At 50.5% G+C, this 15,629-nt stretch overlaps 6 protein-coding genes across 6 annotated transcripts; 3 read left to right on the top strand and 3 right to left on the bottom strand.

The window, feature by feature from the left end:
- Positions 1 to 625: 625 nt before the first annotated feature.
- Positions 626 to 2,374, top strand: FTJAE_11356 (transcriptional regulatory moc3; the record flags this gene model as incomplete). The annotated part of the gene is made up of 1 exon (XM_037344290.1): positions 626 to 2,374. One exon carries the CDS (start codon positions 626 to 628, stop codon positions 2,372 to 2,374), a length of 1,749 nt encoding a protein of 582 aa, XP_037201606.1.
- A 42-nt stretch (positions 2,375 to 2,416) lies between these two features.
- Positions 2,417 to 3,807, bottom strand: FTJAE_11355 (uncharacterized protein; the record flags this gene model as incomplete). The annotated part of the gene is made up of 5 exons (XM_037344289.1): positions 2,417 to 2,723; positions 2,776 to 3,295; positions 3,350 to 3,450; positions 3,513 to 3,619; positions 3,715 to 3,807. The coding sequence occupies 5 exons, from the start codon at positions 3,805 to 3,807 to the stop codon at positions 2,417 to 2,419; spliced, it is 1,128 nt and encodes a 375-aa protein (XP_037201605.1).
- A 300-nt stretch (positions 3,808 to 4,107) lies between these two features.
- Positions 4,108 to 4,492, top strand: FTJAE_11354 (uncharacterized protein; the record flags this gene model as incomplete). The annotated part of the gene is made up of 2 exons (XM_037344288.1): positions 4,108 to 4,110; positions 4,163 to 4,492. The coding sequence occupies 2 exons, from the start codon at positions 4,108 to 4,110 to the stop codon at positions 4,490 to 4,492; spliced, it is 333 nt and encodes a 110-aa protein (XP_037201604.1).
- Positions 4,493 to 5,493: 1,001 nt separating this feature from the next.
- On the bottom strand, positions 5,494 to 9,192 carry FTJAE_11353 (uncharacterized protein; the record flags this gene model as incomplete). The annotated part of the gene is made up of 1 exon (XM_037344287.1): positions 5,494 to 9,192. The coding sequence occupies one exon, from the start codon at positions 9,190 to 9,192 to the stop codon at positions 5,494 to 5,496; it is 3,699 nt and encodes a 1,232-aa protein (XP_037201603.1).
- A 1,019-nt stretch (positions 9,193 to 10,211) lies between these two features.
- On the top strand, positions 10,212 to 11,190 carry FTJAE_11352 (uncharacterized protein; the record flags this gene model as incomplete). Its single annotated transcript, XM_037344286.1, has 3 exons — positions 10,212 to 10,600; positions 10,669 to 10,838; positions 10,889 to 11,190. The coding sequence occupies 3 exons, from the start codon at positions 10,212 to 10,214 to the stop codon at positions 11,188 to 11,190; spliced, it is 861 nt and encodes a 286-aa protein (XP_037201602.1).
- Positions 11,191 to 11,453: 263 nt separating this feature from the next.
- FTJAE_11351 (uncharacterized protein) lies at positions 11,454 to 15,620 on the bottom strand (the record flags this gene model as incomplete). Its single annotated transcript, XM_037344285.1, has 1 exon — positions 11,454 to 15,620. One exon carries the CDS (start codon positions 15,618 to 15,620, stop codon positions 11,454 to 11,456), a length of 4,167 nt encoding a protein of 1,388 aa, XP_037201601.1.
- Positions 15,621 to 15,629: the final 9 nt, after the last annotated feature.

Genomic DNA, 15,629 nt, shown 5'->3' with positions numbered 1-15,629 from the left:
TATAAAGTTATGCATATCATTCATAACCTGCATAACCTATAGAAACTTTTTATCCACTTGAACAAGAGTATGTTGTTTTGACCTCGTAGCGAGATACTTTAAGTTTTGCGCATTTGTATTAGAGGAATATTGACATATTATGGCAAATCATTTAGCACCTGATATAGAACTCAGGTAAGAATGCAGAGAGCATCATTCAATAGTTGTATCAGTAGCTATTTATATAGGTCTTGTCTCTGCTTGTTGATGTATTGAAAAATATATATCTTTTTCTTTTTGTCTGCAGGGTAGTTTTATATCCTTATCCCAGGCCGAAGTGGAGCGGTAAACGGCAACCAAGATATGATAAGGAGCGAGATAAGTATCTCGCTTAAAGATAAGATATGTCGCTTGCAGATAAGCCCCGCAACGTGCTCTTCTCCTCTGAGCCAATCAAACACACACATGGTAATCGTCAAGTCTGATCTGGGGCTTGCGCGATCTCATTTCAGGCGAGGCTAGTGATTGGGAATGGATTGGATTGACGATATCATGAACCTCTACATCTCGTTACGAGCACTGCAGCGGAATCTCGGCACGTATCCGACCCGTGTTGACGCCACGTCGAAGAACCCACCGACACGACATGCAGAATCCGAGGCATCAAGGTTATCGCGGTCGAGTCCGGAGTGGTTGTCTCACTTGCCGAGCTCGCAAAGTCAAATGCGACGAGGCCAAGCCCGTCTGTAATAATTGTACACGGCTACAACGCCAATGCACATACAAACCTCGGAGGGTCTTCCGTCAGACTGCCAGCGTGGACAATTCGCCACCGTGTCAAGAATCATCTGTCCGCTTTGAAGCCATAGCTCAAGCATCTGAGGCACATGATATCAGCCAGTCCCATTCAAGTCCGTCACTCACTGAAGACTATGAGAACCAGGGGTCCTCGAAGGTGCTCTCGACCGAGAGAACGAACCAAACACCTTTTCTATACGAGGGCAGAACAAATGTCGATGTTACTGCTTGCTTACAGAAAGCTCTCCAATACCGAAGTACAGTCCCTATCGTGGATAATAACTACGAGCGCGATGATTCGCCTTTGAACTTGATATCACGGGATATCGAGTTGACAACTACACTCGACATCCTTACCCTCCGTACCCAGTCCCCTTACATGACGGAACTCTTCCTCGAATCGGTGGAATGCCCTGGTATCACACCATTCGATCCTCTCAACTGGAAACTCGCCAAACAGAATATCGTGCATATGGGAAAGTCATGTCTAGCTATTTCTTCCGGCATCACAGCTGTAGCGACTCTATGCAGTGGACAGGTCTTTGCACTTTCGACGTCTGAGTCGCTCTCCCGCTATCACTCCGCGAGAGAAAATGTTAAAGAGCTTCTGGGAGATGACGAGAAAGAATTTGACCTTGCATTAGTGGCTGTCTTTCTGTTGTGTATGTTTGAACTGATCCACTCTGGAGATATTACACCTTACCTGAGAGAACCAAGCCGAATCTTCATACCGAGGCTACAAGCTTGGGTACAGACTCAAACTTCCTACTCGGAGCTTTCCACACGCATAGTTACTTGGTTGAAGATCCTTTACTCAGCTTCCTTTCGAGGTGGAGCAATGGGGTTGCTATCTGAAAGGGTATTCAGTCTCCTCCCAAATTTCACTGGCCCAATACCAAACCTCCGACCGCCCGGTGACCAAGAGCCAGAGATATCCAATCATCTGTTCGAGGTCCTGAGCGCTCCCATCTTCGACTTCTACTGTCAACTTCAAACACTATCTGGAGAGATTGCCAAACTGTCCCTTTACCATCGATCACGCACGAAACGTAAAGACCAACAGGAGGTAGTTGAGCGTATGGCGACTCTGAAGACCCGACTCCGAGCGCTATGGGCAAGTCGGTGCGCCACACAGCGTCAGTCTCCGGAGCATTTGCGATCCCAAATGGTCCCCCGGATCGCGGATATGATTTCGAGTCTCATCAGTATTTGTGAGGCTGCATATCATGCTGAGTTCATTGACATAGGCAGACAGCTGGGCGATCCGGTGTCCCAGTCGCCGGATTCGATCGAAGGATTGGACAGGATTAGAGAGATTGTGGAAAGGGACTGTGGTAGCGATGACGAAGGAAGGTCGAGAGCTATCAATCCCGGCTACTTGAGAACATTATTTCTGTGCGCTATAGAGAATACAGACAAGGAGCAGACCGACTGGGCGATCGAGAATCTCGCCAAGATCCAGAATCGTGTATATCGGTCAGAGTTCTTCTCGGCATTTGCTAAGGCACTTTCAGAGGCACAAACGCGCAACGACAGGAGGGTTACCTCGAGGTATTTCTGCATCTGGTATTTTGGAATCACGCCACCATTTCTGTAGGAGCATGGACAAAAAACCCTGAGTAAACAACTATTGTTCTAGTTACGGCACTGCTAAAACTGCCTGACTCAACTCTCTTTCCAAAGCCCCATTCTCGACAAACAGTTCTTCACTTTCCATCATTGACTTTGGTCGTTTTGGAGCCTTGTCCTTATCTAAATTTGGTGCAAACAGTGACTCCTTCGCCCCGGCCCTTTTAAGAAGCTCCTTGCAATTAGCGCAAGGGGGCATCAAGTTTTTCCAAACATCACTGCTACCCCATTCTTCATAGTCGGGATACTCCGCCTTGTGCATGAATTTACTTTTGAGCGCAAGGCCTGTCATTGAAGTTCCGTTCTTAGTTGTATCTCTAGAAACGGATTAGCAACAGAACTTGGTCTCTACAATGGAAGCACACGTACGGTAGGAATCTGATCGCAAATGGATACGTTTCGGCGCAGTTTCCATACGGGACCATGTTGCGCCCGGCATTGTCAGGATTCATGTTGGGAGCCGTCTTGTCTCTGAAGTCGTTGGCCTGAACCATGGGCACTTTCTGACATCTGAATAGCATATCAAAACGGGCCTCCTGTGCTCTCTCCCTCCAAGCTCCGGTATATGTGGGGTTCTCCTCAAACTTGTCTCCGGCGTTGGACGCCCCTAGGAAGTACTGCCCCCAATGCTGCTTGGTGCTGGGGTCCGTTTCGAGATACCATGTACATTGGAATACATACGGCAATTCACCCTCTCCTTGAATACTTGGCCATGGATCCCACTTCCAACCTGGATCTGCCTCGCCCGCGATACGTGAGCACCAGCGCCCGTAGACAGCTGTGAGAGGGAGGTAGAAGTTGTTTTTGTCAGCAGCGGCCGGCGCTGGACCCAGGAGGCTAAGGAAAAGCCCAAGGAGATCGTAGGGGCACCACCATTGCGGCATGGGACCTAATGCGGGCTGTGGAGTATGCCTGAAGTACCAACCACTGACAATGAACCTACATGATGTTGGAACATCCTGGTTCCAGCTACTGTCCATCAGTCGTGCAATATGCGATGATGGTTGCTTTGTTACGTCCTTGTACAGACTGCCATTCTCGAGCCTTGCTTTGGTGAGTAACTAGGTCTAAATCCAAAAATCAAGAAAACAGCATGCAATACTTACGAAAGGAGGGTCACGCGATTGTGAATATCCACAAGGAGAGTACCCAGTTCTTGATTTCCGGGCTGGGCTCGAACTGCGTCAGCAGTCTCCCTCATCCATTTGTAGATCTACTGCAGTATTAGTCTGAGTCTATACTGAGGTCGAGGCACGAAGAAGGGATCGAGTCTAGCACAGGTATCCTTCCAGAGCCCAAAGTACACACCTTGTCTCTGTCCCATTTATAAGCGGCACGGAACCAACCTTCTCCAGGATTCGCCCAACGAGGTTCCAGAAGGGCAAAGGGTTGGGCTGGCATGCTTATGTTCTTGGTAGATGACTAACTGAAAGTACGACGAGCTCTGATTGTTAGAATTATTCTTGTTGTCTGTGGATAAATAGAGGAGAGAAAGAGCAGATTCCTTTTAAGACGGTGGCATACAATTTCCCCTCTTGCTCTTGGACAAGGCACGTGATGAATATTTGCGCATAAATTCGGGCTCCCGCCCTTCATGTTTCGGATCAAACTCTCCTCTTGCAAGTACACCCGACCCCCCTCTTTCAGTTCCAACCTCAACCAGAAATACCGAGTCGTTCAACCACTTCCAGCTGCACAAAGATGGTACGTACAAAGCAGATCTCTTTTGCCAAGCCTCCCCTAACTACCCCGCCAGTCTATCCCCGCAAATCTTGTCCCCGACGATTGGACCACCGACCCAGAGGAGATGGACAAGGACTTCTATTGGGGAACTAACGGGAGTGGTCGGTTGGCTGCAGCCGCTGTCGGTATCACCAACCCGGAAGGCCTCATGGTCAAAGAGAGGGAGGAGGGAGGAGACGCGTATCTGTTCCAGGACGCAAATGGGATCTACTTGTGGAGTATGCCCACGAATCAGGTGTACAAGTACACCAAGCCAACCAGTCGCGATGAAATTCTAGCCGAGATGCGTAAACCACCGGGTCGCGGAAAGACGGAACTGACGTTGATGCCTCGACGTTCTTAGATTGGTGCATGAGCAGGCTTCTTCTGTATGCAGCTTGATCAGGACATGGGACACTATAAACTGCTCTCCTTGTATTCCGTAGCATTTGTTACTGTACATTGACCGGTCTTGTAGCATGTCTCATAAATGCAATGTCTGCATACGAAAAGTTCCATACATCGATCTTGGCATGCTTTTGGCCCAGATCGTCATTCTACACCAATCAGCCATGGCGGTAAAACGAAACCTGTGTCGCTGCAGTCGGCGTAGAGATTTAACTTGTGCTTGGCTACCTGTGCCACGAAGTAACAGCAGATATTGCCAGTCAATGGCTGAGACACGCATAAAAGAATCTGCCGTGTCTCACTCGAGTTACTCGAGCAGAGGCACAGCCATCAGCGGACTGCATGAGCATTGCCAACCATTTCTAGATCAGGAACAGCAAGAACTGGCGTACATTGGTAAGAAATGCAACACATCATCGTTGCGGCTGCTACTATGCTGCAGGTATTCGGGCCGTGGGGGATCTGCATCTTGCAACAGCATCACAAAGATGGACACAGAGTTACAAGTCTGACATATGATATATGCAAGAATACGGATCTGGAAGTGTATGCAGCAAGGCCAAAACGTCCTCTGAACGTGTGAGACAATTGTCCTTAGTACCATATCGTTAAATGCAAATTATGCCAAATCCTTAAAAAGAGGTGTACGACGTTTTGGCGGCGGCGGAATGCAAGAGACCGAAAACAGAAATGGAAAAGAGAGAAGGGAGAAGGGTGAATCTTCGATGCTGATGCCACTGGTATGGGAGTGCTTAGTCCCGTGTATCTCGAGAGCTCCAACAGAAGCTGATGGTTAGATGTAACTCTTGCATAAGCCAGCCCACCTCTTGCAATCAGGCGGGCTATGGATAGAATCTTGAAGGAAATAATATAGACCTAGGAGAGATGAATGATCGTGATTACATAGTGGAAACCTGGTAGCTAAATGCTTTACTAAAATCCTTCTTTCCATTCTCCCTAATGCCTAACTACTTCAACAGACAAATCAGGATTCTGCACGATCATCACATTGGGCTCCACCAAGTCAAGTGCAGGATTCCGGCAATATCTCGCCCGAGACCGAATAACTGCCGTTTTAGTTCCAGCGGGAGAATTGATACTGGCCAAGCCAAGCAAGAAACTCAGCTCAGGCACAGCCGGCGCCATGACCCAACCCTTCTCAGCTCTAGGCAGTAGGCGAATACGCAAGTAGTATCTGTTTTGGTTCTGATCATAAAACGTCGTTGGAATCACATTGAAGCGCAAGTTCGTCAGCATGTGTGCGCCAGGTCCCGTGTAGTTCGACATCAAAGCATAGGTAGCATCATTGGTTGAACCCAATGTGATGTCGATGGTGACTTCCATGAGGAGGTACTGATTGATCTCGCTCTGCTTCAGGACGATAGAGAAGATAAGGTCCTGGGGAAGATTCCATCTGTCGAGAACGATCTGGCTATTATTGCCGATGCCAGCCTGGTTGCTGCTGACTCGCATGAGGAATCTAGGCGCTGATGCTGGCTCAGAGCCAGATGGCTTGTCTTTGAAGGGGCGGGGCCCAACCTCGCTGCCATGAGTGATGGTGGGAGTGATGTCTGGGACGCTGACACTTGAGCCTCGATGAAGTGGCATCGCTCGAACATGGGGTGAGAGGTAGTTTGAGACAACATCCAGCGGAGAAACATAGTCTTCAGCTCTCATGAAGCTATCCTCACGACCTGTATCATTGTACTCATCCTCACCATGTGGCTCATTCTCCACTGGCGCTGCAGAGACTTCAGATCCGAAAGCGGAAAGTTTCTTTACTCTAACAGCTTCCATCATGTTGATAGTTCTCAACTCCGGGCTGCCGTCTCTCATGTCCGGGGGAGCCAGGTCTGCTATCGCCTGCACAGCCATAGCACGGTCAGCCATGTTGATGGTCAAGTTATAGATAGGATCATTGAGCTGCATAGCAAACAGTGCAGAAGTTGAGGCATCATCCGTAAAGTAAGCTGAACCATTTCCTCCCTGCTTCCCCATCATATCTTGCAATACTTCGAGCTGTAGGTCTGCGAATGCGGGAAGGCGTAGTATACGCAAGTCGCCGATATTTTGGCTGGGCACAGAGTTCCATATGAAAATGTTCTTCTCCGTAGTAGGAGTGTATCTAACTTCCTTGAGCGCCTTGTGCCTATCCTTGTCTGTCTCCCTGGTGGCTTGGTCAACAGTATACTGCCGTCTGATATCGACCTTGATCTCCTCACTGCTTAGACCACGAGCAACAGCGAATCGCTGCTGATGAGCTGGCTGTGTAAACACAAGAGATGAGAACTGCGCAGAGCCAGGAACGCGGTCCATGAATGCCATCATGACACCATCTGCGACAATCTCATGCCGTAGAAGAGGTGCACCTGCAGGAGGATCTTGGCCAGCAGCTCTGAGGGCGCTATCATCCGATAAGACCTCGACGCGAAGATCTGGGAACATAGTCACCAGGTCTGAGCGGAGATAAAAGCCATAAGCAGGAATCTGGACACGATGATCCATTCCATCTGGTGTGCGGCCGATGTAGTCATTGAGTGCTTTCTTGATAGCGACTCGATCCTCGTCAGTACCGAAATGGTTACCGAGGGATAGAGCGCCGTCAATCAGAGCGTCAATCCAGTTCTTGTCGATATGGAAGAAGCGCAAGTTCTCTTCTGGGAGGTAACTCGGATCAGGTATGAGATAGTGCGCTGGTACACCCGCAAGAAACATACGGTCGATCAACCACGAGAGCACAGTCATCCAGTCTGAGGACTGGGGATCATTGGTCTCGTCGTAAGGGTCTCCCGAACGACTCGCAGCCAGTTTGCGAACAGAGTGAATCGCAGCAGCTGGGTACTTGTCCTCAAAGAGAGGAGACTCAAATGAGAGCGTTGGTCGATCACGGCGTTGGAGCTTCTTGTGGTGCCATCGCTTCTTGGCTCCTCCCTGTCTGAACCTAGGACTGCCAGGATGTCTTCCATCAGGAGCGCCACCGGGTTCTTGAGGCTCTGAACCACGTTTTTGAAGATGGATATCAGCGAGACCCTTCACCATGGACGCGAGGTCCTGGAGGAGATCGTCGCGAGTGCGAAATGCAGTGTCTTTCACATCCTTGACCGCATTGATCTTGACCTGCTTGGCTGCGGCGGCATGTACGGCAGTTCTGACACGTCCCAGCGCAGCTACAAATGCTTGATCGCCGAGAGCCATAGTACGACCAACCTGCCAGGCGACAGAGTAGGTCACATCCATGATGCCCAAATTCTTATCAAGAATCTGCAAATCCACGCCAGAGGTTGAGCACTTGGTCAGATGCTCCAAAGTAGGCACATACGTGGGAGTAAATGGACCTCGATACAGCGCCACAGTTGCCTCGCCTGTCTGAACATGGTATTTGACCAATGTATACCCATCGCTTAGACGACGACCGACAAGTTGCTGGGCCTTGTCGTTAGATGCTTTGAGAGGTGCGATGATTTCATCTGGAGCCCGCAGCACGCTTAGAGTGCGACCAAGGTTCTCGAAAGCATCTGGAACATTGAGGGTATTTGGAGGGAGGACTGTGTAGTTCCAGCTGTACAAAGAGCAGAGGGCCACGTATCGATGGTTCTGGCTTGGATAGCTCATGGCTTCGACGCCTTCAATAGAGACCAGATGTGCGCACATGGTGGTTGGAACGACATTGTCAAGTGGACCAGATCTGTTGCCAACGACGATGCTGAAAACTGCTGTGTCCTCAACACCAGCAAGAGCCATTCCAGAGCCATTGATCTTGCGCACGTGGGAAAGGTACTTGTACTGGGACGTCTCTGGCCCACTGCCTTTGGCGCGATTGCCTTTATCGTCAAATGTCGAGAAAAGACTGGTGAACAGCTCTGGCTGCACAAAGATGAAGTCTCCACGACTGTCTTTCATGGAAGCTGGGCCAAGGCTGCTTGTGACGGGCGTCGTCACATCAGACTTCAACTTCCATAAGTCATCGATGCTCATGTTGACCGTCATTGTGGACGATTGCTTGACCGGCTTGAGAACACCATCACTGGTATTGCTGAAGAGACTGCCTGAGCCATCGAGATCTTCTGGGGGCAGACGAAGTTCGTCTTGGGCAAATGCAAGAATGGCAAGCCACGGCACACGATTGCGCGGTATGTTGCTAGCTTTCTCTGCGCCCAGGGCCACTCTATTCATCTGGGCCTTGAGAGCCTTGTTGCTTCCGCCCTTTGGACTACCCAGCCTCTCCCACGGGAGATGCGGATCCGTCAAGACGATATGCGGCAAGATCCGATGATCATCACTATACCCCGCTGGAGGATACGTAGAGTGAATGCTTCCATCAGGCAGAGAAAATTGCGGTGCGTCAACGTAAAAAGGCTGCTCTGCCACCAAGTTGAGCTCATCCCCGTTCGCTTTAATGTTTTGCTTCACAGAGATGATATGCTTGGGACCTGCTTCGATACCTGGGGCCCAGAATGAGTTGAGCTTTTGCTCGCCTGGTGGCAATGGATCAATCTCATCCTCGACGACTTTGCCGTCTGCGAGGACGGTCACAGATTGAGTGGCGCTGAGACGGGACTCAGGGCGGTTGGCAGCGACGATACGGCGAGAGTGCCGTATTGTCAAATGGCGAGGAGAGTCTATGCGTGTACTCTTCCCTCCAGGATAGATGCCCATGATGAACTATGGCTCAGTTGTGAGTAGGCTTGTCTACAGCGGATTTGTCCCGGTAGGCTTCTGAGGTGGAATTGAACGAGGGAACCTAGAGGAGCAGATTATTGTAATCAAAGTGGGCGACGAAGTTGGCGATTATTGATTGCACGTTGCCAGTCAAACCTCTTTTGCGCAATAGCTGCATCAGCCATCAAGGAAACGATGACACCTCCGAACAACAATTGACCCGTTTGAAGCAATTGTCTCGATCGCATTAACGAGGCGTAGGTGCCGAAAAGCATGTCCATGTCATCACAGCTCTGGCTTATTCTCGCTATGCATGGAGGATGCGGAAACTGATACAAATTTTCACAGACTTTGTGATGATAACTTCTCATGCAAGAGGGGTGTCCCCGTAACTCAAGTACAGTATAGACTAGGCGAGCGGCATAAGCCTATCGGATGATAGCCCCAGAGACATGACATGCATAACACCAAAAATGTCCCGGCCTGCAGATGCGGCCTGAGCGGGGTAGAGTGACAACGAGATCGAGAGATGTAACCGATTCCCAATCGAGCAAGGACCATCGGGACCATGATCTGATCTGATATGCAACAGACACAAACGGGATTGGTCAAGTGAAACATGCGTCACGATTCATTCGGACCGACGCCACCTCGCACCAGTGCCAACGCCTTTGCTGCGACACGTTTCACATGCCACAGTCAATGTACTCAAGCTACACAAGGTATTGGCGCCAAGGAGCCAAAAGGCCTTTGCAGTGACACAAGAGCGGGGTGAAGCCATCTCAAGAGTCAAGGTTGCTCAGCTCATGCAGCTCGGACGCTGTACTATGGTGGCGGGTTATGAAACATGCGCACTGAGAGAAGATCAAGAATAATGACGAAAGGGCGAGCGGCGAGGAGAAAAGAGAGAAGAAAATGGGGTTTGTTGGACTCCCCACCAGAATTTACAGAAGAGCTCATCAGTTATCCTTGGACTTGAAGCTTCTTAGCTAGAGTCACAGGCACCCAAGGAAACCATGGCTCCCATCACTGCTATTATCGACAAGACCAGCGCCAACGATAGCGTCATAAAGCTCTTCTATGCTACAGGGAAAGCCCAGCTTGGCCTTTCTCTCTGGTCAGGCACCAAGGATGCAGACCCTGAAGACCCAATCCAACCTCCTCAGGAAGTCGGGAATGGCCAATACATCCTGAACCCATCTCAGATGGCCAGTGTCAACTTTCAAGGTGTAGAGAGAGTTTTTACCCTTACAACAGACAACCCGTTCAAAGTCACCCCACAAGACATTCAAAATATCTCAGAGATTTCTGAGTCTCAGCAGAAGACTCTGGCTCGCGTGCCAATCGGCAACACCACGCTCGCTGCCTGTAGAAATGGAGACACTGCCTGGGTATACTACAGCAAGTAAGTAATACATCGATACGAGCTGGTCGTAAGTAGCTAACAGCCTTCAGTACCTACTTTAGTGGTAGATGCTTTGTGGAATACAACCTCCGGACTTCGCAGAGAACTGAACTCGCAGGCACCTTTGGTCTCTGGATCAACTCCTTCGCCGCTGCTTACTACGATCCCGCCAATGATAGGCGATGCCTTATCTACGAGACAAGCTCCCTTGTAGAGTTCGTTGTCGGCAGTGACCAACGTAAGTATCCCATCCCCATACTTCAATGAACTTTGCTCATTATTGTACAGCTGCCTCAGCAATACAGCAAGCATCTGACATGGAACGAAACACGCCAGTGGGCGTTGTATTTGAGAACGGCAAGGTATTTCTTTACTATTGCGGGAGAGGTGATTCTGGCGGCATTCGGCGAACTATTAAAACAGAAAATGGATGGCAGAATTCTACGCTTATTGACAGTCGTACTATTTCTCAGGATAGCCAGCTTACTGTGGTGCGGGCCAATGGTTTTAACCATTTGTTCTTTATGGCGAGAGATCAGAGTGAGGATGAGGAGGAATACTTTGTACACTATTCCGATGAGATTAGTTAGTTGACATAGCTCTTTGTGTGAATCTAGTGAGACTTCTGCATGAGAGCTGAGATCGGTACAGAGCACTTTGTGAATGAAGGAAACACTAAGATCGTATTTCGTCGGTGAGAAATAAGATCATATACGAAGGACTGAATGCAAGGTACAGTGATAAAAGCATTCATACATGAAACAATGGTCAGAAACTCTCATTCGCGATGTAGCTTTAAGAGACGTGCATAATTGATCGTAACTTGCCAGACTAGAGTAAATACAAAAACAATTCATGCATTCTGTGGGTTGGCTGGAGCGACAATGGGGTTTCTCAACTGCAAGAACCCTTCAACAGCAGCGTACGGTCCATCTTCAAAACCAGGCTTTATCAAATCGCCCTTCTTTTCAATACCAAACGCATTATAAACAGCCCCGGGATCTTCATCTCCTGCTGCAACCTCCTCAGCATAAGGCTGAAACCAACTCCAGTCTCCTCCTCCAAGGGAAGGCAGCAGCAAGTTACGCTTGGGCATATCCCGAGCGTTTTTGGTTGTAAGCTTCTCAGCTTCAAGATATCCAGGGACGTCGTTGACGGGCATAGTCAAGGGTCCAGCGTGGAAGAAGGCTGTCATGGTGTCCATGGCCTTTTGCCACGTCCAGGTTGGGAGGAGGAGTTCTACTGCTGGGAGGAAGGAAGAGTAGGCGTGAATGGGTGTGAAGGGATCCAGGATGGCGCCAAAGATTGACATCTGGGCATTGCGTTGGCTCTCGTAGGCTTGGGGCTCAACGGCGGGGGAGGTGCCGGAGAATGGGGGCTGCCAGAAGGGACTGAAGATGGGATACTGCTCTGTATCAAGACGGATCAATGGCTCAGTGGAGTTACCATCTGGAACGAAGAAGGTCTTGATCTTGTCGTAGTTCAGCTGGTCAGAACCAGGATCAGTGGTGTCAAAGTAACCGACAAGTCCATCGTAGCCAGCTTCTTCATTACCGAGGCGCAACTGAAGCTCGTAGTAAGGAGTCTTGTCATTAGGATCCGATGGCTTTAGCAGTGTCCGCTCGGGATCAACGACCTTGACTTGCGTGCTCTGGATATCAAGAGGCGGTCCACTAAGCTCAACCGACCAGCCAGTATTGACGAGTGCAAGTGGTTTCCCGACAATGGAGTTCAGGAACTGGGCATAGGAGTCAGGAGCGGGAGGCAGCTTCTGCTGCGCCGTCGTGATCATGCCCCAGAACCCGAGAAGGTATTTCGGATCAGCCAGCTTGGAGACGAGGATATCAAGCTCACGAGTATCAGGTGTGGGCTGTGTATCTGTCTCAGGACTGAAAGGTAGCCATTTGGGTGACTGCAGAGTACCCAATGGCCCACCGACACGGACCTCCCGGTAGAACGTACCATCAGGAAGGAAGATCTGTATACCGTAGTCTGCATAGTTGGTAATGACCCATCCCCATATCGGCGTCTCCCATTCCGTGACAGGGCGCCACGTCGCAGGCCCCGGAGTACCAGTAGCATCATCAGAAATGCGTCTGACAAACTTGGCATTGATACGCGCAGGCTGATTCATCTGCGGGGGCAACTGCAGAAACTCAGACTGCTCCGGGTTATCCTTGATCACAGTATTGGCATACTTCTGGCCATCGAGTGTTACCTCCTGTGGAGCATAAAAGTTGCTTATGCAGGGGTAGATAGGTGGCGGACCATCCCTTTGCGGTCGCTGATCAATGGCCATGAGGGATTGGCCGAACTTGTCGATGACGTTGAACTTGCGGAACCGGAACTGGCCGTGTGTAACCGGCTTGAAGGGACAGTGATCACTGTCGGTGAAGTTTACCAGTGCGGCGTACGGGGTGAGCGCTGAGTTACCGTCGATGAGCTGGAGTTTGTCCCCTGTCAGGCCAGCTGGTTCGAATTCTGCCGCTTTGAGAACAGAGCTAGACTCTCCGTCTGAGTCGACGACTTTGTTTTCTGGCTTGAGATGGCTGCCCTCTGCTTGGGTAACGAGACCGCTTGTGAAGCCGGAGAGTGGCGAGGAGAGATAAGAGAGTTCGCTAATGTTGGCGAGGAGGTTCTCTCGATCTTCTTCTAAGAGGTACTCATTGAGGATGCTGGGCGGTGTGTTCTGGAAAAGCTGCTTGATCTTGGCACCAAGAGCAAAGCTGGGCTGAGGCAGAATCAGGACTCGGCCAGACAGGACGCGAATATCCTGCTTCTGAGCACTTGAAAGAGCTTCCCACAGTGGTGGAGGAGTCTCGCTATCAGATGGAACCGTGATGCCATATCTGACCAGCTTGTTCTCTGAATGACGCGCAGTGTGTTCATCCAGGCTCCAGAACTCAAACGGGATATGGGTGTATTCAGCCTCCCACTCTGCGTAGAGTGGGAACCACGGCTGTCTATCACCCCACTGATCACGCCAGCGCTTATCGGTAGTCAATTGATCGTGGAATTGCGGGTGGAATTTGCCATCAGGTGGCACACCAGAGACATTGCCGTCAGGTCGGAGGGCGTGGAACTCTGTGATGAGCGCTTTGGCAGCTGCTGTCAAGACAGTCGGCAACTTGCTCTCCACTAGAGTCGAAATGGCGCTAAGTTTACCGGGCAGAGCTTCGTGGGTAATGGTCTGATATGGCGCCCGAATACAGAGATTATCGAGATAATCAAGCGCCCAGCCAGACGGGATACCGCCAATGAGTACGGTAGGATCATTTCCACCGTAGAAGACAGGCTCACTTGTCGACTCGACCGTGGCCAAGAGACTATTCGCCAACAGAGTCTTGACCTGCCCATCAAGATCTGTGATGCGTGTTTGGAGACCACTGATTCGGCTTGAGATCCGTTCGGCTTCAGCCTTGAACGCCTCATTGTGATCATTGCCCTGATTATCGCTCTGCCCCAAATCGCTGGCATATTTCCACCAGAGGGAAAACATGTCCCAGCGATACTGTAGCATGGCTCTGTTGCAGGAGTCAAGCAGAGCCTGAGTGAGGTTCAACTCATTGATCGTCTGAATCGCTTCTGGTTCAGGCTCCTTGGGCTGGTTTGTGCTCTTGTCGTCAGCCTCAGCGAAGAAATATCGCGTGCCGCCCGGTGAGCGATCGTAAGACCAGTTGTAAACCGAATCTTTGGCTTCTCGCTGGCCCTCGACGCCATCATCACGGGATTGTAGGAGAGACTCCAGAGCTAGAATATCTTCCTCCAGTTTGGCGACGTCCTCTGAATTGTCGCTGGCGTCGCCGCGTGCGTGGCAATACGCGAGCAGTGCATCCATTGGAGTTGTGCCAACCGCGACTGCGGCTTGCTTCTGATCACGCAGACGGTCATTGAAACCATCGGCAGGGACACTATTGGGCTTGTTCTCGTGGTCCCAAGCGACATCATACATGCATCCATGGCAAAGTATGCGGATCTGACTCTTGAGATCCATCCACGGGTCAGGGTTTGCCTGGTCCGTTCCTTGAAGCGTCATGAAGAGCGACTGTAGGTTCTCTCCATGAGTGAACTCGGCACCGGCTTTCCAGAGAGGATCAACAGTGTCTTTCCAATGCCAACCGAGGACGTAGTAGCTTGCCTTGGCGTAGTCAAGATACGATGGATCTTCTTTATCGCCATACTCAAAATTGTCCAAGATGCTGAAAACATTGGCATTGTGCATCTGGAAATCGGCAAACAGCTGATTTCCACTGCGAAGGAGACTGATATCTGGAGGCTCAACAGAGGGGTTTGGATTCTCAGTCCACTCAGCCAGCGGTGTCTTGCGCCCGATAAAGACTTCCGCTTGCTCGTTGATGTTGACGTCATTGCCAGCATGTCCAAGCACAAAGGGCGCGACATCAGTCTGTAGGTCTGTCTGAACGGGAATGTCTTCCAAGGACCAGACATAGTCGCTCTCAACGACCCAAGCTTCATACTCGCGGTCCTTGAAAGCGTCTTTCGCACTGGACGGCTGAATACTGTCCAACTCAAGCTTTCTGATGACGATCCAGCGTGTCGGCGGCTGCAGAAAGTCTGGAGTTTGATGAGGAGCGTCACTAGTCGTAGTGGAAGCGGCATCAAGTCCCCGTTTCATTCTCTCTTTCTTTCTTCTGGACTCTGGCACAGAGCCAGTTGAGGAGACTCCCGATCTGTAGAATCGGGGAAGTGTCCAGTGGACATAGACGCCATGACGGTGACGGAGCGGTTTGGGCTCTGGACGACCGCCCAGGTCAGTCAAGCGTGAGTTGATAGACGCTGGGGCGGTGTTGTGCAGAGCGACGTGGTTCTGAACATCGCTTTGGAGCAGGAAGCTATCGAGTCTCAAGAAGGTGTAGTTGGGCTGAGTGATAGGGCAGATGCGAGCCGTGGTGTCTTGATCAGCGCCTGTACCGCACACAGCTGGGTTGAGGACGAAGGCATCCAGTTGCATGGGCACCAGAGCGACTTCAAAGTCCTCAATTGCAGTATCTTCACTCATGACTGTCGA

Source organism: Fusarium tjaetaba (genome assembly GCF_013396195.1).
Source record: "Fusarium tjaetaba strain NRRL 66243 chromosome Unknown NRRL66243_c0000280, whole genome shotgun sequence".
NCBI classification, from domain to species: Eukaryota; Fungi; Ascomycota; class Sordariomycetes; order Hypocreales; family Nectriaceae; genus Fusarium; species Fusarium tjaetaba.
The sequence above is the reverse complement of the archived record's forward strand: the minus strand, read 5'-3'. Positions and strand labels throughout refer to the sequence as shown.